This window comes from Grammomys surdaster, unplaced genomic scaffold (genome assembly GCF_004785775.1).
Source record: "Grammomys surdaster isolate TR1022 unplaced genomic scaffold, NIH_TR_1.0 126118, whole genome shotgun sequence".
In the NCBI taxonomy this organism is placed as follows: Eukaryota; Metazoa; Chordata; class Mammalia; order Rodentia; family Muridae; genus Grammomys; species Grammomys surdaster.
In genome coordinates, this window is record NW_021620926.1 from 5,882,621 (window position 1) to 5,908,587 (window position 25,967).

The following is a 25,967-nucleotide window of genomic DNA, read 5'->3' on the forward strand; positions in this document are numbered from 1 at the left end:
ACACACACACACACACACACACACACACACACACACACACACACACACTAAGATAAGCCAAGAGCAAGACATTTACAAATTCTGATATGAATATAATTCACAGCCACGAACAATGTTAATAAAGCTCACAGGTCTACATAATGCTTAATCTAAGCATTAATTTATGATACTGTAAGCCAGAAGCATTCACAGGGCTAGGGAGAAGGTTATGCTCTCAGTGGAGTAAGACTTATTCAGTCCCGAACGACTGGACGACCACATACCCAGGTAATGCTCATGCACTCGAATAACTTCACAGAGTCCGGGGTCTTCTGAATCCAAAGGCAAAATTCCTAAAAATTCAAACAAGAAGCTTAAGGGGAAAATTGCCTGAGTGAACGCATTCCCTATGAGATATGTTCATGTGGACTCTGTGCAGTGGAGTTAATGTAAAGATGGCCACTGTCATGCAGCCTGACCTGGAGAGCTGGGTCCCTGAGGCGCCTTTCCACAGTGTGGTTTCACAGGATGTGACCTGAACAGAATCCTGCTTTTCTGGAGCCTAGTTAAGTTCTAAGTCTGCTCTCTTACAAAAAGAAACATAGGCAGTACAGAGTATTACTGACTTCTTGGATAAGTAAGAATACAATCATCAGTTCTTCATGAAAACGCAAGTCAGAGGCCCCGTCAAGCTGAAGACACACTTCCCCACACATCTGATCTTCCACAGCCTTCTATGAAGATGAGGAACACTGAGAGAGTTACGACAGTGGCGCTCACACGTAGTTGCATGACTGACTGAGGCACAAGCATGAGCAGATGTTCACCACATCCTTACATTGATCATGGATTTAAGAATAACTAATCTGTAGTTTTATAAGGACAGCAGAGAGCTTTGTGGGGTGGAGAACAGAGGTTGTACAGGGTTCACTCCATCGACAATCTTAAAGCACAGGCCTGTGACAAGGTAGGGAAGCAGAGCACGGAGAGAAAGATGAAGGCTAGCTTGTCTGTGACTGCTCGTCAGCCAGGGGCTGGGAGGCCTGAAGTGCTCTGCTGAAGCCAAGATCTCTTTTCCTCAGGAGTCGATATTTGAGAACAAATTTCAAAAGCCAGGAAATATCTTAATTTTTGGAATGCTAGGATTGAACGTACTACACTTCCAGTCAAAGACAGTGTTTCTGTCTGAAGTGAGGTCACAGTGAGCATTACCATTTACACAGAAGAAAGACAGCTGGCCACAGAGGAAAGAGGACTTGGGAACCACGACTTACCAACCACTTCATCGTCTGGCTGAAAGAATGATACTTTCCTGCCAACTAAAGAGGAGAAAGCGGTAAGTATTAACATCACGAGGTTACTAAATGTAATTATTTATCTGTCTATTTTATTATGTGGGATGGGTGCTTTGGCCACATGTATAATGTATGTGTTTGGTTCCCGTGGAAGCCAAAGTGGGCATTGCATTCCCTGATACTGGTGTTACAGACAGTTGTGAACCACCGTGTAGGTGCTGGGAATCAAACCTCAGTCTTCTAGAAGAGCAACTGGTGCTCTCAACTGCTGAGCCATCTCTCTAGCTCTCTAAATTTAATTTTTATTTTGCTATGAAAACAAATGAAAAAGCCAAAAACAGTGGGCAACACCTGGAATACCAGCACTTAGGAGGTGGAATCATGATGCTCAAGAGTTCAGGGTCATCCTTGGCTACATATCAAATTAAAGGTCAGCCTGGGCTACATGAGAGATCCGGTCTCCCAAACAAACAAACAAACAACTAAAAAAGTTAAAGAAATGAAATAATTCGCAGGGTTGTAAAAATCCACTCAATCGAAGGACCAAGAATGTGTGGGGTATTAGGATGGTCTATGAGTTACATAGGGTAAAACATTTCAAGTCTTGTTTCTCTAGGAAACAAGCAGCCCACAGGTGTTGACACTATGGGGAAATATGGTTCTGTGTCACTGCTAATGTGTCTAACTTTCAGGAGACAGGTGCAAAGGGAAAACAATCCATTGTATAGCTTCTGATAGCTGCTCTTAACACCCCACCCCCAACACACACCTTGTGCTGGACACATCTGCCATCGTCTGAGTGGGGGGAATCTCAGCCACACAGACAGAATCCCAATGACTCACATGGCTTTGACAGGGGTAAGGAGACGGCTTAGTAGTTAAGAGCACTTGCTGTTCCTGCACTACGTGGTAGGTCACGCTGATTATAGCTTAAGTTTTAGGGGCTTTGATGCCTCCTCTGTTCTCTACAGGGATGTAATAAACACGTGCAGGCGCATACTCATATATATATTAAAAACAGATACCTTCATAAATTCTAAAAAATAACATAAAAAATTACTCTGACTTGGTAAGTAAATTCTGACTGGTACTCAGAAAGTTTCTGGAACTTTCTTTTTTAAACTTTACTTACGCTATCACTATTGTTTGTGTATAGAGTACATGTCATGGCAAGTGTGTGGAGGTCAGAGGACAACATCTGGGAGGTAGGGAGGTGGGTCTTGCTTTGCAACCAGGGAATGGACTCGGGCTCTCAGGTTAGTGTAGCAAAGCACTTTCACTGGCTGAGCCATCTCTCTCACCCAGTGCTTGGAACTGTGGACTCTGGCAATATGATACTACTTCTTTGTCCAGCCCTAAATGTGTGTGTGTGTGTGTGTGTGTCTCCACACATGTGCCTGTGCATGAACATACATGCTGTATACACACACACACTCCTCTGCCAACAGTCAACTCATTTGAGTATTTTTGTTCTAAGAGCTATGAGATGAAATGGGAAGAAAACACTTCAGTGTTGTTGAATATTTTGGGCTCAGAACCTTCCTATAAGGCTTATAATATGGTATGCCTTATATCATGCCTTATCGTATGCTTTACAGTATCTTATAATGCACTTTATAGAACACCTTATAGCATGCCTTATATAGTAGATGGTATTCTTCTTCTACAGACAAGGAAACCGAAGTCAAATGGCTCCAGCATGAACTCATCCTTTGGTACTGAGCTAGTAGGTGTTTAAGTCCACATCCCCTCTTGCTTGCTTCCTCTGGGGACCCGTCCTGTACTGTCACCTCCTCCTCTCCTGGCTCCCATCCCACTCCAGCTTTCCTCCCATCTGGGGTTATGTGCTTGCTTCTCCTGGGTCCTTTCATACTTTGCTTTATTCCACCATCCCTCAAACGCTGGTGATCCAAAAGGCTCCTCTCTGTTGCTGCTGCCTCCCTCGCTCTTAAGTCTACACGCGGACAACTCTCACATGGAGTCCTTTCCTGCACAGAGCTCTCTCTCATCCTCCAGAATCAGCCCAGCAACTGCTTACTAGTGATTCCATGTGCAGGTCACCACCACCCTTCCTCAACAGTGTAAGTGTGAGCTCTCCTGACTATGCCAGTCACAGTCCTCATGCTTCCGCCCTCCCTAAGGCCAATCGCTGGCTATCAACTCCTGCTGACTTCCTTTTCTCACTATTGCTTCTGTCAGTCCCTCTTCTGTCATCACTGTCTAGCTTATGGACATTGTGTCATGCATCATGTTGGTCTCTGACTGGACTGCCACCCCCTTTAACAGTAATCTAGCAATCTCATTTGTAATGCTCACCAAGAGTCTGGCTGGCTCTGGTCTCCTCTCATGTCTGTATTTTTCTGAGACCACTCTGTGTTCATTCATTCCTTTGTTCTCCAATATTTGAGGGATAATTTTCCTTTTTCTCTGCCAGCTCTAAGAACTGAACCCATGGCCCTGGGCATGCTAGGCAAGCATTTTACCACCAAGCTACACACTCCGCCTCAAACATCATCCTTTTGTGTAATGTTTACAAACAAGTCCAAGTCACTTGTATCAGTTAGCTTTACACCAAAATGTACATAATCCTCAGCAACTGCATTAATGACGGTTTCCGTTTGCTTTAAGTCAAGCAGGCAAAAGTAAAGCAGCTTATTCTGGAGATCCAGAAGTCACAACTGTCGTTTCTGATGAGAAATGACCAGGGAGGTTGTTTGGATCATCCTAAAGTGTTTGTAAGGTAAATAATGAGTTTAAGGTATAGAACAAGAACCCCAAGTATATGACGTAACTTGTTTCTAAGTAGAGCTAGACCACTCACTGAGTGTTCACGCCCAGTGTTTATCCACTTGGCTCCCGCACGAATCACTGTTAACGTCTGAATAAGTCTATGGGGTGGGCCACATTTGAAGTTCACTTGTGATTTTAGTTCTAACACATGATACATTCACATATGTAAACAATCTCATCCTCCTTCAATCTGGTCAGACTGTAGGTAGGTAGGAGTATAATCAGATGATCATTAGGGTCATTTGCTGCTTAGTAAGCACGTGCTTTCCCATTCCACACTGAATACGACAGCGCCTGTCCTCGGGAATTATCGATAAGAAAAACAAGTACACACAAATAAGCAGATCACTATAAAAGCTCAAAAGAAAGCCAGCCTCCGGGATTCAGGTCCCACATCACAAAAGTTCAATACAATTACATATGAGTCAAAACTTAAATTTTTACTGAAGTATAAAGTTCTTCAATCATAAACTCAATCCTAGTTTCAATTTTTAAAAATGACCTTTTAATAAATTTATATTATAAAATGTATTATTTTATGTGTTGGTAACTTTATTAGCTATTACTAAATTAATTTGTTTCTCTCTCTCTCTCCCTTTTTTCTGAGACATGGTTTCTCAGTTTAGCCCTGGCCGTCCTGGAGCTTGCTTGGAAGACAAAGCTGACCTGGAACTCATAGTGATCCACCTGCCTCTGCCTCACGTGTGTTGGGATTAAATGCCTGTGCCACCAGTGCCAGGCTAAATTTCTTTTACTATAGAAAATACAGATATACTTACCCTCTAATACAATTCCAGCAACTTCTCTTCCAACAGGGAAAAAATCCTTTTCCATCTTCATTTCTGTCAGAAGCTAAACCATGACAGAATAGAGTCTGGATTTACATGGTAACACAGTACTATAACCCCAAATACTATAATCCCAGCACTTGCCTTAACACCAGCGTGCTGGAGACAGAGGCAGGAGATCTTAAGCCGGAGGCTAGTCTGAGCAACACTGTGAGTTCTCATGGCCAGCCTGGGCTACAGAGTGGGTCAAAAACCAAAACAACAACAAAACCAAACAATAAAAACCCATCTCTGACATATGAGAAAGTGGGAACAACAAAAATTCAAGCCACAGAATAGCAAATAGATTTACTTCCGGAATGACAATGTAAAGAATTACAAAAGTGTCACAAAATCCCCTGATCCAGAGTGGGAACTGTGAGCTGTAATCCAGAACTGATATTAATATCTTGGGTATTATCAGTCAATCACCAGGAAGGACATCCTTAACATTTTCTCTGTCAAGATGAAGTGAAATTTCATCTCCAAGCAATCTCAGTTGGCCAAGCACAGTTTCCCTGTCATCCACTCAAGTAAGGTGAGGGAGAGCAGACAGAGCACTGCAGACAGGGACGTGGTCTCCTCACACCCTCTAAGGATCACCTGCTTTGGGTTAGGGCTATTGCTCAGCAGGTAGCCTTGTCTAGCATACAGGAAGGCCTGAGCTGCATAGGCCTGCAATCCTAGCACTCCCGAGGTGGGGCAGGGGTGTCAGGATCTTATGCTAAGGCCAGTCTGGGGATTTATGAGATTCTGTCTTTTTTTAAAAAAAAAAAAAAAAAAAAGCAGCCACCACTGTTTTCCTCAGTCCGAGGTCAGAGGGCTTAGGGAGGAGGGGTGAGCAGTCATAGGGAACGGCCACGAGATGATTCTGGACTTATGGTAAGTACAGGGGTTTGCGGTTTGCCTGCTTTTTATTTTTTTTTAAAAAAAGATTTATTTCTTTTTATGTGTATGAATGTTTTGTCTGCATGTATGTATGTAAAAGCACCACATGAGTGCCTGGTGCCTACAGGGGTCAGGGACTGAGCTGGATCTCTTGGAACTGAAGTTACAGATGGTTGTAAGTTGCCATGTGGTGTTGGGAACTAAACCTAGGTCCTCTGTAAGGGCAACGAATGCTCTCGACTGCTAAGTCATCTCTCCAACCCACCATAATTTTTCAATTAAAAATCAAACAAACAAACAAACAAAAGAGGAGCCCTCCTATATCTAGCCTGACTTTTCAGATGTTTGTTTCTCTTTTAATGTGGAATTTAACACTTTTCTTAGGCCATCCATATGACTTTCTTATGTAAACATTGGGGATTCTTTTCTCTCTCTCTCTCTCTCTCTCTCTCTCTCTCTCTCTCTCTCTCGTTTGTGTGCTTGTGTGCATGTATGTGGTATATGTGGTATGTGTGTTGTGTATGAGTGGTGTCTCTGTGTATAATATGTATGTGAGGTGTGTATGTGTATGGTATTTGTGTATGTAATGTGTGTGGTATGTGTGTTATATGTGTACATGTGTGTTGTGTGTATATATACATGTGTGCTGTATTGTATGTATAGTGTGTTATGTGCCTGTGTGTGGTGTGCTTATCTGGTGTGTGGTGTTTTGTGTGTTATATGTGTACATGTGTGTTGTATGGTGTGTATATATGTGTTGTGTGTATGGTATGTGTATATGTGGTGTATGTGCATATAATGTGTGTGTTGTGTTATGTGTATAGTGTGTTGTACGTAGTGTGTATATCTGGTTTGTGTATGGTATGTATGTGTGATGTGTTTGTATATGTGGTATTTCGTGTGTGTGTGGTGTATGTGTGTGCATGGTGTGTGTATGGTGTGTGTGGAGTGTGTGCGAGTGTGTATGTGCATGCCTGTGTGGTGGTACTGAAGACTGAACCCACAGCCTCGTGTGCGCTCCGTAAGCACTCTGCCTCTGAGCCCTTTATTTTCCTTTCTGTGCAGTTTAATTATAACCACGGTTCTAGCGACTGCATGCTGCATCTTTCATTCACGGTATGCATTTTCCTACATTAATGTTCTATCTTCAGAAAGACATCCTGCTCAGCAGCATGTAATAGTCATTCTGCTGCTATCTATCATTTCTGTTTGTTAGTGGCAGAGTGCTTGCCTAGCATTCACAAGGTCCAGGTTCAATCGCCAACACTATGCAACTGGAATCTGTGCAGGTCCAATAAAGTTTAATAGTAGCCATGACTAGACAGCATCTCTCCTTAGTAGACACACATTAGATATTACCCCAGCTGTAGCCATGGACATATAAATCATGTGCCCAAATCAGTTTTCTTGTCTGTATTCCTTACTGCTGCAGCCTGAACTGGCTCTTCCCACACTGACTGACCCGCATGCCCCGTGTGACTGTTGGGAGGACTTTAGGAAAGGTAATCAGCAGTAAGTGAACTTGTGGGGTATATTCCTAACCGGCAGGACTGGGGACCTAGGATGACGAGACACCAGGAGCAGCACACACATCAGAAAGCCATGAGGACACAGCCAGGACAACCTGAAGGATGGACTAGAGACAACCATGCTTGCACAGTCATCTCAGGCCTCAACCTGTCAAATGTGGGTTAAAATAAGTGTCAGTTGTTCAGTCAAAAGACCAAACAAGACCCACAGTCAAACAACAAGCCCCCCCCCCCCAAACAAAAACAGGAGAAAAATCCGATGTGGGGTTAAATACACCTATAATCCCAGTACCTGGGAAGCTGAGGCAGGAGGACCATGAGTTTAGGGTGACCCTGGACTACATAGTGAGATCTTGTCTGACAACAAAACCTGAGAATACTTATCACAGTGCATTTAACTATTTGTCATTATTAACTTATGGTACATTTATTTACTTATGCTTATTAACTGTTTACTTGTTTTGTAAGACAAGGTCTCACTGTGTGGCCCTTCCTTACTTGGAACTTGCTGTGTAGAGCAGACCTTCCTCAGACTCTCAGAAGCTGGTGACTCTTGGTGCTGGGTTTAAAGGTATGTGCCACCACACCTGAACCAAAGACACATGTTTTATGGCCAATAATAAAGATAACTGTGGGTGATATGAGACTGGTGACAAGTGTTTGTGAGACAGAGAAATGACAAGAATACAAATCATAGCTTAAAAATGTTAACTAGAGCTGGGCAGTGATGGCGCACGCCTTTAATCCCAGCACTTGGGAGGCAGAGGCAGGCAGATTTCTGAGTTCGAGAGTTCGAGGCTAGCCTGGTATACAGAGTGAGTTCCAGGACAGCCAGGGCTACACAGAGAAACCCTGTCTCGAAAAAACAAAACAAAACAAAACAAAACAAAACAAAAAAGTTAACTAGAAACACATACAACTCAGTGGTCAGTAAACTGTTTCTACTTTCCATTTTTATTCTATTTATGAAGGTAGTTTCTTCCTTGACTGACAGGACTTAATGATAGAAGTTTTCAGATTCCTCCAAAATAAATTTTATAAAATATTTCCACGTAATGATTTAAAACACAAATCAGACCACTTACCTCAATGTAAAACCATTCAGGTTCAGTTTGTCTAAGTAATTTCTTGGCACTCAGCCCTCAGTCACCATCAGACACTACACACCCCGTGACACCCTTATTCCCCTTTGTGAGGGCCGGTACCTTTGTATTTATGTGGCTCAGGGCACAAGCTTTGACTTGAACTCTCACAAAGTTATCCTCTGTGACAGGGACATTTTCCTAGAACCAAACGACAGAAGCTCATGTTACACATCCGGTGAGACCGTCCACTCATCTTGTGAAAATGTCCACATAGAACTGAGAATGTAAACGGATGCCGGGTCTCGTGAGCATCCTGAGTCTAGAAGGTACAAATAACTAATAGTACATGATAAGAAAAGGAGAAAGAAAAACTAGGGTTGTAATTTAAAAGTGTTCCTGTCTTTATTTTAGAAGCACTCAAACACCAGCACAGATGCTGTACACACAGACTCTGCTTCATAATCCAGAACAACAGACACTGGATTTTAACTTAAATACTTCAAGCTGTCAGATCTTCACAGTACATACAATAAACAGCTTTTACTAAAACTTGGAATTTCAGTAAGGCAACCAAGGCAAAACTGAGCCATCCTACTTAAATGATTAAATATAACATCACTTCTCCGGGGCATCTGTACTCCAGACCATGAACTGAAGCATGTCCCTCAGTGACACGAAGACAGACCCTGCACACGACTCATGACCCACCATGGGGTCACTGTGCTTTACTTGCCACACACAGCATCCTGGGAGCACTTTTACTAGATCTCCAATTTTCTTTTTTTTTTTAAAGAATTATTTATTTACTTTATGTTTATGCATACACTGTCACTGTCTTCAGACACAGCAAGAGGGCATCAGATCCCATTACAGATGGTTGTCAGCCACCATGTGGTTGCTGGGAATTGAACTCAGGACCTATAGAAGAGCAGTCATTACTGTTAACTACTGAGCCATCTCTCCAGCCCCCGATCTCGAATTTTCTGTTTAGTGATACAGACGAAGGCATTAATATTGATGAATTTGTTAATTATAACTAGAGATGCATTTTGCTGGGATGGAGCCAAGCCTGAGGTTCTTTCCGACTGCAGTGGTAGGAGGTCAGTTGACTGAAGCTTGGACCCGCAGAACCTGTTTCCATCCTGAAGCCCACAGGGAGATCATCTGGCTTGATGCAAACCTTTCTACTAATCACCACTAAGTCGCTAAAAGCTTTATGAGTAAGGTAAGTCTAGGAAACTTCTATATTTTTTTGTAGAAAATAAGGCCTTTCTCTCTTATTTAATAACACAGACATTTCCTATCACGTGGCCACAGTCTGAAAACTTGCTTCTGCACAGTGCTCACAGTGAGTTCTCCTTGCTGATGGGGGTCAGTGGCTGCTACAGGAGCGTGTGCGCTGAGCGCCATCCGTTTACCTGCATCCACTGTGTACCACGAAGGCTTGGAGCTTGCTCTGCCTTCCCAGTAACTTTCACAGCACAACCAATTCAGCAGCTCCTCTTGAAGAGGACAACAGTATTTCATGCATACGTGACTGGTCTGTGCATATGAGTGCAGTGCCCACGGAGGTCAGAGAGGGTGTCAGATCCTCTGGAGCTGGACTCCCTGGTGGTTGTGAGCCACATGGCATGGGTGCTGGGAACCAAACTTGGGTCCTTAGCCCTGCTGCAGCTCCTTCAAGACTACAGTCACATTACAACAGAGCCGCCACTATCACAAAATGTGGGAACACTACAGGGAGGCTGCCTGCAGCTCTTGCTCATTTAGTTCCACCTAACTAATAACACATTTCAAAGTGAGTCTGGGGGCCATGGATGGCTCTGGCAGTTAAAGGTACTTGCCCCACAAGCCTGGCAACCTGAGCTTGGTTCCTGGGACCAATATAAAGGTAAAAGAAGAGAATCAACTCCAAACAGTGTGTCATGGACTGTGCTCTGCCTCTGCCTCCTCCTCCTCCTCCTCCTCTTCCTCCTCTCTCTCTCTCTCTCTCTTTCTCTCTCTCTCTCTCTCTCCCTCTCTCCCTCTCTCCCTCTTTCTCTCTCTCTCCCCCATACACGTGTATACACACCACATCACATGAAAAAGGGGGAAATTATAGAAGACTCTGTGTCTCTTTCAGGCATACACACACATAGATACACACATATGTACACTCACAAGCCACATACACATAGACACACATACACTTACAAGACACCCACACATAAACACACCTACACACTCACAAGCTACACATACATAGATACACACACACAGACACAACACACACACACACACACATAGACACACATATACATTCACAAGCCACACACACACACATACACACAAACACAAAGACACACACTTTTGTTAGTGGGTCATTACTGTTATGGCTAGTACTAATAGTGTTAACTTGACAAAACAGAATCGCTTGGGAGACAGGCCTCTGAGTGAGCCTGTGGGGACCAGTCTTCATGGCATTTAGTGAGATGGAAAGATTGGCCCACAGCAGGTGGCGCCATTCTACGGCTGAGTCCTGTGTGTGAGACAGAGAGCTGGGCAGCAGCATGCACTCATCTCTTGCTCTCTGAATGCCATGTGACAAGCTGCCATGTGACAAGCTGCTTCACACCCCAGCAGCTGTGACTTCCCTGTCACAGTGGACTTTAGCTTGGAACTGAGAGATAAGAACTTTCTCCCTCAAGTTACTTTTGCCTGAGCATTTTCTCTTAGCAGCCAAAACCAAGCAAAAGCAATTACATATGGAAAGACAATATTTTATCTCAATTAATAATTATCTTACCTTTTCTTGAAATACAAATGTTACTTCTTCATTGGTAGAACTCTGTTGAAAATATAAGCCTTTCATAGTTACCTATACAAACAAAAAAAGATACAAGTTTTTTTTAAAAAAAAGTCTTCTTGAGGGCTGGAGATAGCTCAGTGGTTAAGAGCACTTTCTGCTCTTTCATGGGATCTAGGTTCAATTCCTAGCACCCACATGGTGGTCCAAAACCATCTCTAACTCCAGTTTCAGGCAATCTGATCCCTTCTTCTGGCCTTGGGCACTAGGCATGCACATGGTACACAGACATACATACAGTACACTGGAAAAGTCATCAGGACATGGAGGAAAAGGTGACTTTAAAGGTGACCCTCAAGCTCGTACATTCAGACAGGAATCAAACAAGAGACCATATCAGAAGTCCTAGTGCTTGCCTGGGATCCCAGCACCATGGCGCAAGCGGCTGGGTGATCCAGAGTTGAAGGCTAACCTGGGCTTTCACAAATGTCAGAAAGAGAGGAGATAAAGGTAGACAAAGATGGACTAGGATCAATACCCAAGCCATCACAGGAGCCTTCTGAAGGGTCAGGTTTCAGGGGTGAGGGAGGATTTCTGTTTCGTATTCTGTAAAAAAATATTGTGTGTATTTAAAAGAGATCAACAAAAATGTCTTACAAGGGCCACACAAGCCGGCCAAAAGCGTTCAAAGGTAATCAAAGGCTTTCAACAATTAAGAACGTAGGAGTGGAATTGTGGTCTGGATTCTGATGGGGATTCTTGTTTTGTAGGTCCCACTGTATAACAAATGCTGACATCACACACAGACTCCCTCTGCTTCCTAAGGGGAGGGATTACAGAGGGTGCCCTGTCTAAACCCTATAAGCCTTTCTAGTGTTTATTGTTTAATAAAATGTGTTTAGATTGATTTATGTGTATGAGTGCTGTGCTTGCACACGTGTGTGTGTACAATCTGTGTGCCTTGTCCCTGAAAAGGTAGAGAGGAGTCCCCTGAGTGGAGCTACCGATGGTTGTGAGCTACTATGTGGGTGCTGGGAACAAAACAGGGTCCCCTGAAAGAGCAGCCATTGCTCTTCACTGCTGAGCCACCTCCTCAGCACCCCCTTTTATTTTTTAATTAAAAATATTTTTTGGTTTGGATATACATGTGTGGTATAGACTTCTGTGTAAGGATGGACATGCATATGTGTGCACGTATGTAGAGGCCAGAGGCTGACACTGCTTTCTTCTCCTTATTTATATTTTTGGAGACAAGGTGTCGCTATGAAGCTTTGGCTGGCTTTGAACTCATAGAGATCCACTTGCTTCTGCTCTACGAGTGCTAGGATTAAAGGTTTCAGCTATCATGCCCAGCCATGTTATTTTTTGAAACAGGGTCTCTCATCAAACCTAGAGCTCACCAATTCATCTAGATTGAGCCAATGAGCATCCTTGTGCTGAATACATTAGAGAGGAAACTCAATTAAGAAAATGCTTCCATAAAAAGACCAGGCTGTAGGCAAGCCTGCAGGGCATTTTCTTAATTAGTGATCCATGGGGGAGGGCCCCGCCATTGTGGGCAAGGTCATCTCTGGGCAGGTGGTCCTGGGATCTATAAAAAAGCAAGCTGAGCCAGCCATGGATAGTAAGCCAATAAGGGGCACCCTTACATGACCTCTGCATCAGCTCCTGCCTCCAGGTTCCTGCCCAGCTTGAGATCTTCAGTGATGGACTATGGTATACAAATGTAAGCCAGAAGATAAACCCTTCCCTTCACAAGCTTCTTTTGGTCATGGTGCTTCATAACAGCAATAGTAAGCCTGACTAAGATACTCCCTGTAGATTCTCCTGTCTCTGTCTCCCTGGTGCTGGAATTACAAGTGTTTGTGGCTATGACAAGCTTATTTTTCACATGCATGCTGAGGATCCAAAGAAGAACTTCACTGCTGAGCCCCCAGGTGCTCTACAATTCATCCCTTTGTAGGTGATGTGGTATGTGTACATGCATGTTTGTGTGTGTGTGTGTCCAGAGGATGGCATTGGGTATCTTCCTCAGTAGGTCTTATCATCTTATATATTGAGACCAGGTCTCTCTGAATCCCATTGGCCTAGACAGCTAGTTTGCTCTGAGATTCAGGTTGGCTGCTGTACACAGCATTCTGAGGGTTAGGGCCCTAGATTTCAGTTCTCACCCTTGGAGGACAGAATCTCCCCAGTCTTTTTAACACAAGTGTTTCCAGCTGTTAATACCCTGGGAAGTTCTTAAAGTACCTTTAAGGATCTCACAATTCTTTGTTGTTTTAAAGATTTATTTATTTGTTTTATGTATATGAGTACACTGTAGCTGCCTTCAGACATACCAGAAGAGGGCATCAGACCCCGTCAGATCCCATTACTGCAGATGGCTGGGAGCCACTATGTGGTTGCTGGGAACTCAGGACCTTTGGAAGAACAGTCGGTGCTCTTAATCCCTGAGCCATCTCTCCAGCCCCTCTTTGTTGTTTTTCAAACTGCAACCCAAGTGGGCTCAGAACTCACTGTAGCCCAGAATGGCTTTGAGTTCCCAGGAGTTCCACTGGCTTGACTTTCAGAGTGTAGGATACAGGTATGACCCACCATACTTAAGACTGTTTAATTTTCCAAACTGTAAATTTTACAGAAATACAGACAGGCGTGTGCAGACCCTTAGGGTAGACAGGGCTCGTCCAGCCGGGAGTGAATGTGTTCATGTCCCAACAGGACCTACACCCCCAGCATCTGAAGCTCTAAGTGCCTCTGTCAGGTTATGACTTTGCTTTCCTTAAAGATATGAAACAGCCTGAATTTTAACAAACAGACTAACTCCCTTTGAAGTACACAGAAATGAGATCACACAGCTTTAGCTTTACTTCGTTTCTCCCAGTGTGACATTCCTGGGTCTCACCAAGCTGCTGTGACAGCTGAGGTCTACGCTTTCTCACTGCTGTACATGACTTCAGGGTAGCATCCACATGTGAAAAGTTTACAGCTTGCTGCTGACAACGGTCATGTTCAGAACATTTCTGCCCATACTTTTTGCATTTATTGAATGGATGAGGAAGCTGCATGCACCTCCATCCACCTAGCAGGGAGGCAATGGAAGCCAAGGAAATGGCATCTTAAGGGATTAGGAGTCGCTAAGCTCACAGTACCAGCTGGGCTGGAGCCTTGACAGTCATCACTTAGAACTGTCCCAATCTGGATTGTTCTACTGAGCTGCCGCTATGATACACTCACCCAGAGGTAGAACACTCTCTCCTGTGGGACTGACTGCTCAGTACTTACTGATAGATCTGTTGTTTTAATCTGAAAGTCCCAAAGCTCCCCCCCCAAAAAAAAACACAAAAAAGTGGAGTGCCTTCTTTATAAATTACTAGAATTTCTGAGTTCACAAAAGCAGCTCTCAAGCCAAGCGTAAGTCCTCTGTACAAGAATTTCCAGCAACCTGCATAGCTCTCATGCCCATGAAAGCAGCTCTGGGTGCTAGGACCTCTGTGGACCTGAATGGAGCTCTATAAGAGAGTTGTACTGAGTAGCTGACTAATAGTTACTACTCTCTAGGATGAGAAAATCAAATGCAGAAACCAACCACAAACACACCTTTAAGACATGAAATCATGCAGCCTGTCCACAGTGCATGAAGGCCGTGAAAACCATGGCTAACAGCAGGTCTTTATCAGCATCTGTGTCTGTGTGTATGCCTGTGTGCGTGCATGTGTGCATGTGTGCGTGTGTGTGTGTGTGTGTGTGTGTGTGTGTTGGATTGTGAGGGGAGAAGAACTTAAACAGATACAGCATGCATCTCCCACTTACATATTTCAGCTTCTGCCCAGTTTTCTAGGCTAAGTGCATATTGTTGTTCTACCTTATTCCACCCACAATGTCTCAGCACAAACCTGTCTGATTGAGTCAGTGTGACTTAGCACCATACGTCGGTCCTGCTGCAGTGTTTCTAGGCACAGCACAGTCCTTGAGAGTGCACTGCACTAACCCACTGATGTGCTGAGTGTATACATTCTAGATCCTCCCTCCTCTGCACATCCTTACAATGGGAGGAGTGCACTCACCTCCACACTCCTAGGTCACCCTAGGTGGGTAGGAGTGTACCCCACCTGCTCACACTCCTAGGTCACTCTAGGTGGGTAGGAGTGTACCCCACCTGCTCACACTCCTAGGTCACCCTAGGTGGGTAGGAGTGTACCCCACCTGCTCACACTCCTAGGACACCCTAGGTGGGTAGGAGTGTACCCCACCTGCTCACACTCATAGGTCACCCTAGGTGGGTAGAAGTGTACCCCACCTGCTCACACTCCTAGGTCAGCTTAGTTACTAACGAGTGAGCTTCCCAGCCATTGCTTAGGCACATTAATTCCTTCCCTATGCTTTGGCTTATTTGTTTTGAGGCAGGGTCTTGATTTGTAGCCTTGCCTGGCCTTGAACTCTGGATCCTCCTGGCTGCCTCTATGTACTGGGATTATGGGTGTGCAGCACATGCCCAGTGATATGCATTATTACAAAAACAAATCTCTGCTCCTACTTAGTCTTGAGGTGTTGCCTTTTATCCAAGTAAAATTCTATACTAACATCCTGAGTTCAAAGCAGTCCCCTTTGTGGCTCTAGAGGACGCTGTTTTCTCTGCCTATTCAATCTTTGATATATGGCCTGGGTCAGTACTGTACTAGTTTCAAAGACCTGGGAGACAATTCTGTACTCCCTAGAATCTTCTTGAGAGAGACAGACAGACAGACAGACAGACAGACAGAGACAGACAGACAGACAGAGAGAGAGAGACAGAGACAGAGAGACAGACAGAGAGACAGACAGAGACAGGTGAGGATTAATCTAATTAACAATTGTATGGGCTCAAAACTATTCTCCAAGCTACAACATAAAGAAAAAAAAGTGTCTAAAAATACTTTCTTTTTGTTATAATTTGTGTGTCTGTGTGTCTTCAGGATGGCTCAACAGGTCATGGCACCTGCTGTCAAGTGTGACAACCCAAGCTCAGTCCTACAGTCCCCAAGGTAGGAGAGAGCTGACTCTCCCCAGCTGGCCTCTGACCGGCACAAGCTCATTTGCAGGCCTACACACTACAGGGAAATAAGTCAAACTGTGATTGAAAGGTGATGTCTGTGAGTGAAGGCCTGTGCAGGACAGAAGAGGATGCTAGAAGAGGATGCTGGGTCCTCTGGGCTGGAGGAGGCTTTGGGAGGCACCTGATGTGCTGGGAAAGGAGCTCGGGTACTTGGAAGAGCAGGACACTCTCTCCAGTGCTGAACTCTCTGGAGACTCCGGCCCTTGAAAGGGTGGCTTGGCTTAGTTATCTGTTTATTTACTTCAAAAGTGATATAAGAAAATCAAGATCAGGAAATAGTATTCGATTTACCGTTCTACCACCCTTTCTGCCCCCTCATAAAAATAGGAATTCTGAGCCTTTAGCACTAAAAGTATTGTAGAATGGGTGACAGTCAAGGCTTCTAAGGCACTGGCCTGGGTTAACAAAAGACCTGAATTCACTAATAAAATTTTTAATGAACTTAAAGATATTTGCACATAGACAATAACCAGACATCTGATAAAATTAGAAATTAAAAGTTGAGGATATACCTTTTCATTTCTAAGAATGTTATATAATTTTAAAAATTATATGACCCATATAAACTTTGCTAAATTAAAAAAGTGCTGTATAATTTATTTATTTATTTGCAGTGCTGGGGATTGAACCCAGGGCCTCATGCATGTTCCACAAGTGAGGTACTACTGAGCACATCACAACAGTTCAACACAGCAGCTCAAACTCTTTATGTGCTTTTGTTTAAGAGTCTCCTTGTGTAGCCCAGGCTATACTTGAACTGTAGCCTTAGCTGGCCTTAAACTCCTGATCTATGACATCCAGCTTATAAAACTTTTCAGTGACATCAAACATGTTTAGAAAGGTAGGGTGGTTCAGTGGTTAAGCATATTGGCTGCTCTTGCAGAGGACCCAGGTTCAATGCCCAGCACCCATCCACACTGAGGCTCACGACTGTCTGTGACACAAGTCCTAGGGGGTCTAGTGCTCTCCAAAGACTCAGACCTACATTCAGGCAAAACACCTAGACATAGAAAATAAGAACACACAGATTTGGCATTTTTACAAGTAAATCAGAGCTGAAAACAAAACTGAGGGATCATGTTAGCAATATTTTAAATGTTTATAAAGCCATGTATTTAAACATGCTAAATCTGCAGAAAATTAGGAAGGATGTTGACTTAAGATTCAGCTGTGCAAACAGAGGGACACCTTGGCATACACTACACCCAACTGTCAGCCCTAATACTTAATAAAGGTAGGCCTCTGCCAGGGGATTTCTCCAGAGCCAAGGGAAAGATTTCACACGGCTTCATTTTTGTTGTAACAGCAACAAGAAGTCCATTGGCTCACCTCTTGCTACACTCGACTCCCCAAGGAGCTCATCTATTAATGACTGTAAATAAACCTCTGCACATAGCCCTCACCTACACTTTCAGGATGGAAGTACCCTTCAAAGCCAGCAGATGCACAAGTGGGTGTCCATTACAGGATGGGCAGAGATGATCTGGTAGAGGCGTCATCCTGGACACGTCATAGAAAGTTCAGCACACAATGTGTTGTTATAAAACTTAACAAAAAAAGTGTTTGTTTTTTCTTTCAGACAGGGTCTCTCTATGTAGCCCTGGCTGGCCTGGAACTCACAAAGATCTGCCTGCCTCGACATCCAGAATGCCTGGATTATAGGCATGCACTACCACATTTGGCAAGACTTGCAGTTCTTAATTCATGTAAGTGTGAATGGCTGTGTGAAAGTATGCCACTTGTAAGCAGTGCTTATGGAGGCCAGAAGAGGGCGCTGGATCCCCTAGGATTGGAATTACATATGGCTGTGACCTGCCATGTAGGTGCTAGGAACTGAACCTAGGATTCTCAGAAGAGCAGTCAGTGCACTTAACCACTGAGCTGTCTCTCTGGCCTCCTATAAGAATGTTTCATTTGTATAATTTAAATATTTACAAGACAAAGTCTAGCTGTGTAGTCCTAAATGACCTGATATTCACTTTGTTGACCAGGTTGGACTTGAACTTGCAAAGAGCTTCCTGTGTGCCTGACTTTAATATGAAATTTAGAAAAAGAAAAATGAAGTTAAGTGTTCCTTATTCCTAGAAGTACTTAAATGGGCTGGATACCATTACAGGGATTCCAGGACCAGATGAGTGGGACAGGGGACCAGATGGCTTTTAAAGTCTCTTCTAATAATGACAATTTCTTTCATTATTATTTTTTGAAAGGGTAGCCCAGGCTAGTTCCAAACTTGCTATATAGCCAAGAATGACCTTGAATTCCTGTACCATAAGCATTCATCTCCCAAGTGCTGGGACAGGTATGTGCCATTCACAGGCTAACAATCTGTAGCTCAACAAATAGTATCAAGTCATACTTGACTGCCTTTATACATTGTGGCATAATTCCTACATTTTATGCACTTTGAGAAATAAAGATCGACAGAGAGGCAGAAAAGGTGTAAATTACACAAGCGGATAGTATGTGTTTAGTGATGTCAAACTGTTGCTTTATCACGTTAAGAAGTTTCCAACAGGTGCCTGCTGAGCAGGGAGACACCCATCAACCACCTGTTCTTTAAATCACACACACACAAAAAAATTAATACTTTCTCCCACCCTCCTCCTGAGAACTATAGTCTATTAAGTAGATTTTCACTTCAGAGTGTACAGCTTCAGGGCTGAAGAGGTGGCTCAGTGGTCAAGATCACTGACTACTCTTCCAGAGGACTCAGGTTCAATTCCCAGCACCCACGTGGTGGCTCACAACCATTTATGATTCTAGTTCTAAGGGAACCTGATGCTTTCTTATGGCACCCAACACAAATGTGGCATATTTAAATATGAGGGCAAAACACCCAGAAAATAAAATAATAAATAAAATACATAAAATGTGGATCCCCTAGGACTGGAGCTACATTTGGCCTGGACCTGTCTTGTAGATGCTAGGAACTGAACCCAGGGTTCTCAGAAGAACGATCAGTGCATTTAACCACGGAGCTGTCTCTCTGGTCCCCTGTAAGAATGTTTTGCTTATATATTTTAGGTATCAGATATTTAAATGAGACAGTACATTCTTAAATAAACTAAAATGAAAAATGCCTAGGATTTCTTACCTCAGATATTTCCCTGTCGGTATACTCGGGGTGGGAGTGGCTGGCTGGAAAGGAAGAGGACCGTCACCTCCAATACTGTTACTCAATATGCCATATACTACGGTATGACGCAGAGCAACATCTTTCTGAATCGGGCTACCAGGGCCGAAGCCCAAAACCACGTGATGGATGGGGCCTTTCCGTTAAGGTGGCCTGGTCACATGACCCTGGGACACTCCACATGGAGAGATGTGAACATGGAGACAGGTAATTGAGGATCTTCCCTGTCTCTTAGCCTTTCCTCCTCTTGTCCAGCAAGAAAAATCTCCATCCATTAACATTACAGCAACCTGTAAACAGTGACCTTATTTGCCAGTTAATGATAGGGTCCTGAAGAAACATTTAGATGTGGAATACAAATTATAATTTTGATTTTAGAATGTACTGAAAGTGAGAGAGGAGGTCTTTGGTGCTCTTCCCTCAGCTCAGTAGTCCACTTCTTTTCTTGGGAATGTTATCTCTGTTTGTGTTCTACACTAACTCAGAAGGCATGAATTTTCCTGTGTCTCTCCTCCTGGTGGCTGCCAGGATTCTCACCTAACCTATACTATGCTTTCCTTCAAAACTCTAATAAAAATGTCCTTGAGATTCCTTATGGGAAGACAAACACAGAATTCAAAGAGGAAACAACCTCGTAAAGTATATTATATAAAAATGAAAGGAAATCACTTTGTGATACAGTGCTCAGCTCAGTGTTGTAGTAGGTCTGCAAAGGCTATACAGTTAGCCAACAGTGCTGAGGAGGCAAAGGCCAGCCAGCCTGGACCAGCTATTGAGACAGGAAGAGTCTGCCAAAAACACAACCAGGAGAGACTGTGTCTGTGGCCCTTCACTCTCTTTTACTACTTTGAGGCAGTCTCACTAAGTTGTCTAGGCTGGCCTTGAACTGCCAATCCACTGGATGGGATTCCAGGCCTGCACCACTAGGAGGAAGACACTGTGATCTCAGAGTGAACCATTTCATTTTATGAGTCCCCAAGCCTCTCCCAGCCTCCTCCTTGAGGGAGGCACACAAATGAATCAAGAAAGACTCTTTCTGGTCCAGAGACTCAAGAATCTCCTTCAGGTTTTCATCTCTCTTCTTATTTGAGCAGCATGGAGAATTGTAAAATTACCAACATATTTTGCCACAGATGCCAGGCAGCTTTATCTTTGTTTGAGATGGGGTCTCTCTGTGAAGTCTGAGAACTTGCTATGTAGACCATGGTGGCCTTGAACTCATAGAGATCTGACTGACCCTGCATCTCAAGCACTAGGATCAAAGGCGTGCGCCACCATGCCTGGCCAGGTAGCTCAATCTTAATTTTAAAAAACTTACAAAAAATGTGTATGCATTGGTGGTTTGCTTGCATGTGTGTCTGCATTCCACCTGGGTGCCCTGTGCTGTTGAAGATCAGAAGAGGGCTTCAGATCCCCTGGAACTAGAGTAACACAGATGGTTATGGCTGTGAGCCCTGGTCCTCTGGGAGTGTTAAGTGCTCCCATCCTGAGCCAGCTTTCCAGTCTGGGGCAGCTTGATTTTACATGGGGAACACTGTTTGAATACCTCACCTCCTTCTACAGGCTGAAACAGAAGCGTGGATGAAATGAGTTAGACAAGTCAGTAATAATTATACATTGCAGTGGCTGATGCCTAAGATTTAGACCTTCCAAGAGATAGGATCCCACAATTGGATGCAGGACGCTGCAAGGACTGATTATGGTATGCAACACACTCATATCGAAAGCTGGCTTTTATTAAATATTACTTTTCCTAGTATTTTTGTAAGCTCAACATCATATCTTGAAAGTAGTTCTGAACCCATGTAATGGAGCAGCAAAGGAATGGTCACTGGCAATCACGTGACTAACACTGATGAGTTTCTGCAATGGTCCCTTGTATCATCTGGATTTATATAGCAGCTAGTAGCCACAGGTGGCTACTAAGCACTTGAGTGGTGTGCAGTTAGGATGAAGGTGAGCTGTGAGGGTAAGACACACAACAGATCTGTAAGGTTTAGTAGTTAAAGAATACACGGTCTCATTTAAATATCTTATTTTTTAAAGGTTGAAATAATATTTGGATAAACTGGTTTAAAAGAAACATAAAATTAATTTCATGTGGTCTCTTCACTGTCCAAATGTGGCTCCCAGGAAATCTAAAAGCACCTACGTGCCTAGAACATCTGTCCTGGACAGGCAATGCAATACTCAGCTATTGTGGACTGACTATACTTGGGAGCTTGTTTAAAATGCCCATACGCAAAATATTCTTAAAAACAAAAAACAAATGCAGACCATCAGGTCCAAATCCAGAATCAGTATCTGCGCCTCCTCACGACCCTGGGATAATTCTTTAGTATGGCTCAAGTATGGACAGCTCAACAAAGCAGGCAATTCCTGACCCAAGGCCCCATTACTGCGAACACCCACCCCTTGCTTGTTTTAGGAAACTGCTTACTGGAAATGCAAAGAGGGTAAAATGTAAGAAGGGTGACAAGGGAAGTAGTAACGGAGATAACATCAGAAACAGTGATAGGAAGAAGCTGGGGGCGGGGAAGATTCAACCCAGGAGAAAGGCAATTCTAGACCTTTACCTACATAAACGCGGAGGATGAAGCAAAGATCAGTCTACAATCAAAACCTATCCAGGGTCAGGAATTGTCCGTCAAATCTAGTATTACCCGCCCCTCAGCGGCCTCAGCCAAGCTAGGCCTGAGCCAGAGCAGCTCTGAGGTCGGCGTGTGATGTGAAGCACCAATCTCCCCAGGGTTAGACAGCTCCTTCAGGCGTTTCTCCATTTTTCGCCCTAAGTCCCATTTCACGAGACACATCATTCTTCCCTGGCTCACCTGGCTCGGAGCAACCTCAACCGCCAGCACCTTCGCCGCCGCCACCTTCCCAGTCCTTCTGCAGAGAGCCCGCCTTCTTGGGTCCAAACAGTACTGCCATTGGTCAGACTGCCCGTCACTACCGCAAGATGACCGATCTGGGGGAGGCTGTGACGAACGCCATAGCAACCGAACCCGGAACTACAACTCCCAGCATGCTCTTCCCCGTAGAGAGGCGAGTCACCGCCCCAGGGACCACCAATAAATGGGAGAAGTTGGGCGTTGCCGAGATGGGTTCCGTTTTATGCAAATTAGAGTAAAAAGGCCACACCCTTCCTCATTCCAACCGTACCCCCTACCATCTTTCTTCAGTCTTTGTCTCTCTTGTCTTTCGTCCCCACGTTCTTTCTGCAAAACCTTCAATTTAGTTGGATGGATCCTAGCTACTGTCGCACATAGAAAAGAGCAAAGCGCCAAACCGTGAAACAAAATCTCCTCACGCATAGACCAGAAACCTCTAGTTACGCCTTCATGGGACGAGACAAGGGATGGTAGAAAAAAGGGGGTGCTTTCCGAACCACTTAATTGGCTTATCTGGCTGCCACTCTATACACCTCTATTTCCTTTGGCTCTTCCTTTTTTTTTTTTCCCACCCAGTGGGCGGAGTCAGGAGCGAGAGGGAAGGCGTGGTCTCCGCCGTCCGATTGGCAGGCGGTTATCTCCGCCCGTCTATGGGTGGGGCGGAGGGCTGGCAGTGGGCGGAGGGGCGGCGGCGGAGGGAGATGAGGAGATAGGCGGGAGCGAGGGAGCGAAGGAGCGAAGGAGGGCGAGAGGAGTGGAGCGGCGCGGGGAGGGCGCGCAGCTTGGTTGCTCCGTAGTACGGAGGCTCGCAAGGGAGCATCCCGAGCGGGCTCCGGGACGGCCGGGAGGCGGGCGGGCGGGGATGGTGTGCGCGGCTGCGGACCCTGCGTTCCTCCGCGCGCCGTGCGGGCTGCACTGATTTGTGTGAGGGGCGGCCGCGCGCACCCGCCCGGAGATGAGGTGAGGAGCTGACGCGGGCGGCCTGGCGCGCGGGCGGGGGTCGGCGATGGCCGCCCGGGGTCGGGTCCAGCGGCCGGGCGCGCGTCCCCGCGGCCGCCGTCGCCGCTCTGCCTGGTCTTTCTCATCTTCCCGGGGGCGGCGGGGCGGGCGGGCCGCGGCGGTGGCGACCGCGGGACAGGCTCGGTTGAATGGGCGTCCGCAGCCACGGCCGGCGCTCCCGAGGGGGCATCGCGGCGGGCGGTCCTTCCACCGCTGACCCCTCTGCCCTCGGCCGCCGGAGGGTGGCGGGCCGGCCCGGCCTCCCGGGGATCCCGAGCTCGCGGGAGCCGCATCGCGCCGCCCGCGGGTGTCCCCGGCCTCGAGTCCCCGGCTCATCCTTTTTCTCTAGCGCCTGCTTGGAATACCCTGTCAAGTGAAGGGCGGTCAATGCCGTTCGGGCCAAAGTGGTGCGGCCGGGGCTAGCTCTGATGGCATGTAACAGAAAGCGGCTCCCCTTGCAGCGGGCGCGCGTCGCCTAGTTGGCTGCTTCGCCCTCCTTGCACACGCACTGACTCGGGTGTCTGCTGTGGACCCAGGGCACAATTGCGGTCCCTTCTTTGGGGGAACCAGGAAACGCAATCCGGATTCCCAGAAAAAAAGAAAAGCAAGGAGGAGCTGGCTGGACCTCCCTTCACTTCTATTTGCCTTTGGTTTGGAAGACAACTTCGCTGATCCTCTTGCCTATGAGCAGTCTATTGTTGTGATTCAGACTACAGGCTTTGCTTTTGAAGGGATAGATTAGTGGCTTCTTGCTGCAGCTTGAAGGTGTTGAGGTATTTGGTAGCATCTTGAATGTGAAAGTTTGTGACTTTGCCCTCATCACTGCTATTCGGAAAACAGAACCAACCTGGAAATGTAAATGCATGCAGACTCTGGCCAGATGCGGTTCTTTTGTGCTTATGTGTTTGATATGTTTCTCTTGGTACTTCGTGGTCAGAAACACAGAGGATAAAAAAAGAGAGAGAGTGAGTCTGATAGATAGCATAGATAGCGAAAGCATAGGAACAAATGCCTGTGGAAAATATCAGTTCTATTTTCAGGGAGGCCGGTTTACTAATCCCGCTGAATTGATAGAGAAAGGCTTGCTCATGGATTATGTAGTAGACAGGATGTGAGGGCAGGAGCTAGGGCCAGGAGCCCGCTGGCCAGCTGCTTGGCAGGGCATTTCTCTAAATGCTCCTAACTGGAGGAATGTATTTATTTGTTGGGATACTTTTATTTTCAGAAGATGTTAATGGTGAAGAGTGCAGGCGTTTCAACAACCATTATAGTTACCATTTTTTGATACTTTTTTTTCTTACACTGGTTTGCTTGAAATGTTTTGTGTGTGTGTGTGTGTGTGAGTTTTCTTATAACTTAAGAACTTTTTAAAAAGAAACATCTTTCTGTAGGAGATACATAAAGAACTCAGGAAATTATAAAGGATTTAAATGAAGAAGTGAAGGACACTGATTTGGTGACAGGGCATAGATACTTCTATATATTTTTAAGGAGCCTCTCTGAGAGTACATGTTTAAAAAATGGTATTTACTTAAAAAAAAAAAAACAAAAACCCAAAAACAAAACCAAAAAACCCAAAAACAAAACCAAACCCAAAAGTGTCTGTTATTGAAATTGCTGAGGATCGTGGTGTCGCCACAAAACTATTATTATTCTGCCTGAGTAAGAGAAGAAATGAGCACATTTTTAATGTACTTTGGAACCCTGTGGATTGTTCAGAAGCTGAGCATTGTGAAATAGGGCATAAAATGAATGGTGGCTAGTTAGTTCCCTGAAATGTTTGTCCCTCAGCATTTTCATTCTTTCTTTTTTTCTTTTCTTTTTTTTCTTTTTCTTCATCTTCTTTTTTTTTTTTTCTGTTGACTAGCAGTTTCCTTTTCCCCTGGGTATTCTTTATCTTTTCCCCAAATACTTAGATTGAGACACACCCTTAAAACACTTGGAAGAGATTAAAAGGGAGGCCCTAGTAAATTCCTCTGCCCATGCTTCTCCTTTGGTGATTGAACCAGGACTTGGAGCATCCTAAGTGTGTGGCCCAGCACCAAACCATACCCCCAGCTTCTTCATCTTTGTGTGTGGTGCTGGCATTTGAACCTGGGGCCCGTGGGGCTAGGCATATACTACACAGTCTCTAGTTTCTTCTCATTCTTTTAATTTACTTAACTTGTGACTTACAGAAAATTAATTACATGGAGGTTGGGTTTATGTCAAACTTCTCTTTTTAGTGACTCCCTCTTGAATGGCTCCACTTACTGGCTCCCTCTGAGTCTGGCATTCAGATATCTTTACATCAGCTTAACAGATTTCTGTCTCTCCACCTCAGAGTCAGACAATGGGAAGTAGTCAGTATTTTCAATACAGTTTCTAGGAATTTCTCCAGGCCAGAAAATTTAGAGAACCATGGCAGTGTGCTTTTTTTTTCTTACTGAGTGTCTCCTAAGACTGTCTTTGAAGTGAATAGCAAGGTTTTCAAGTGGCAGAAGTTTTATATGTTGTGCTAAATGTTTCAGAAGAGCAGAGTTGGCTGTGGTCTGCCTAGAAACTAAGCTAGTGCCCTTTGGATAGTTGCAGAGTGATTGGGTGAGTCACATTGCAATGATCCTGGTGTTTTAGGTCTTCACCTGCCAAATTAATCACAGGCACTGTATCCTAGTCAGTTCCTCTAAGCTTG

General features: G+C 44.8%; 2 protein-coding genes across 5 annotated transcripts in view; one reads left to right on the forward strand and one right to left on the reverse strand.

The window, feature by feature from the left end:
* Positions 1-22,482, reverse strand: part of Cryzl1 (crystallin zeta like 1) — a 40,516-nt gene extending 18,034 nt beyond the window's left edge. Inside the window, exons 1-6 of one of the 2 annotated variants that reach the window (XM_028756385.1) lie at positions 22,238-22,482; positions 11,179-11,250; positions 8,514-8,591; positions 4,844-4,916; positions 1,254-1,298; positions 264-332 (exon numbers count right to left, since the gene is read on the reverse strand). In XM_028756385.1, coding sequence (XP_028612218.1) covers positions 264-332; positions 1,254-1,298; positions 4,844-4,916; positions 8,514-8,591; positions 11,179-11,244 — 331 coding nt within the window. In that variant the 5' untranslated portion in view covers positions 11,245-11,250; positions 22,238-22,482. Of the gene's footprint in view, positions 1-263; positions 333-1,253; positions 1,299-4,843; positions 4,917-8,513; positions 8,592-11,178; positions 11,251-19,367; positions 19,385-22,237 lie in introns of those variants that run through there. The other variant, XM_028756386.1, reaches the window with a different exon arrangement.
* Positions 22,483-23,036: 554 nt separating this feature from the next.
* Itsn1 (intersectin 1) overlaps positions 23,037-25,967 on the forward strand; it is a 183,781-nt gene continuing 180,850 nt past the window's right edge. Inside the window, exon 1 of one of the 3 annotated variants that reach the window (XM_028756410.1) lies at positions 23,037-23,257. The gene's annotated coding sequence lies outside the window, so the exon portion shown is untranslated. The remainder of the gene's footprint in view (positions 23,258-25,967) is intronic. The other 2 variants (XM_028756412.1, XM_028756411.1) reach the window with 2 other exon arrangements.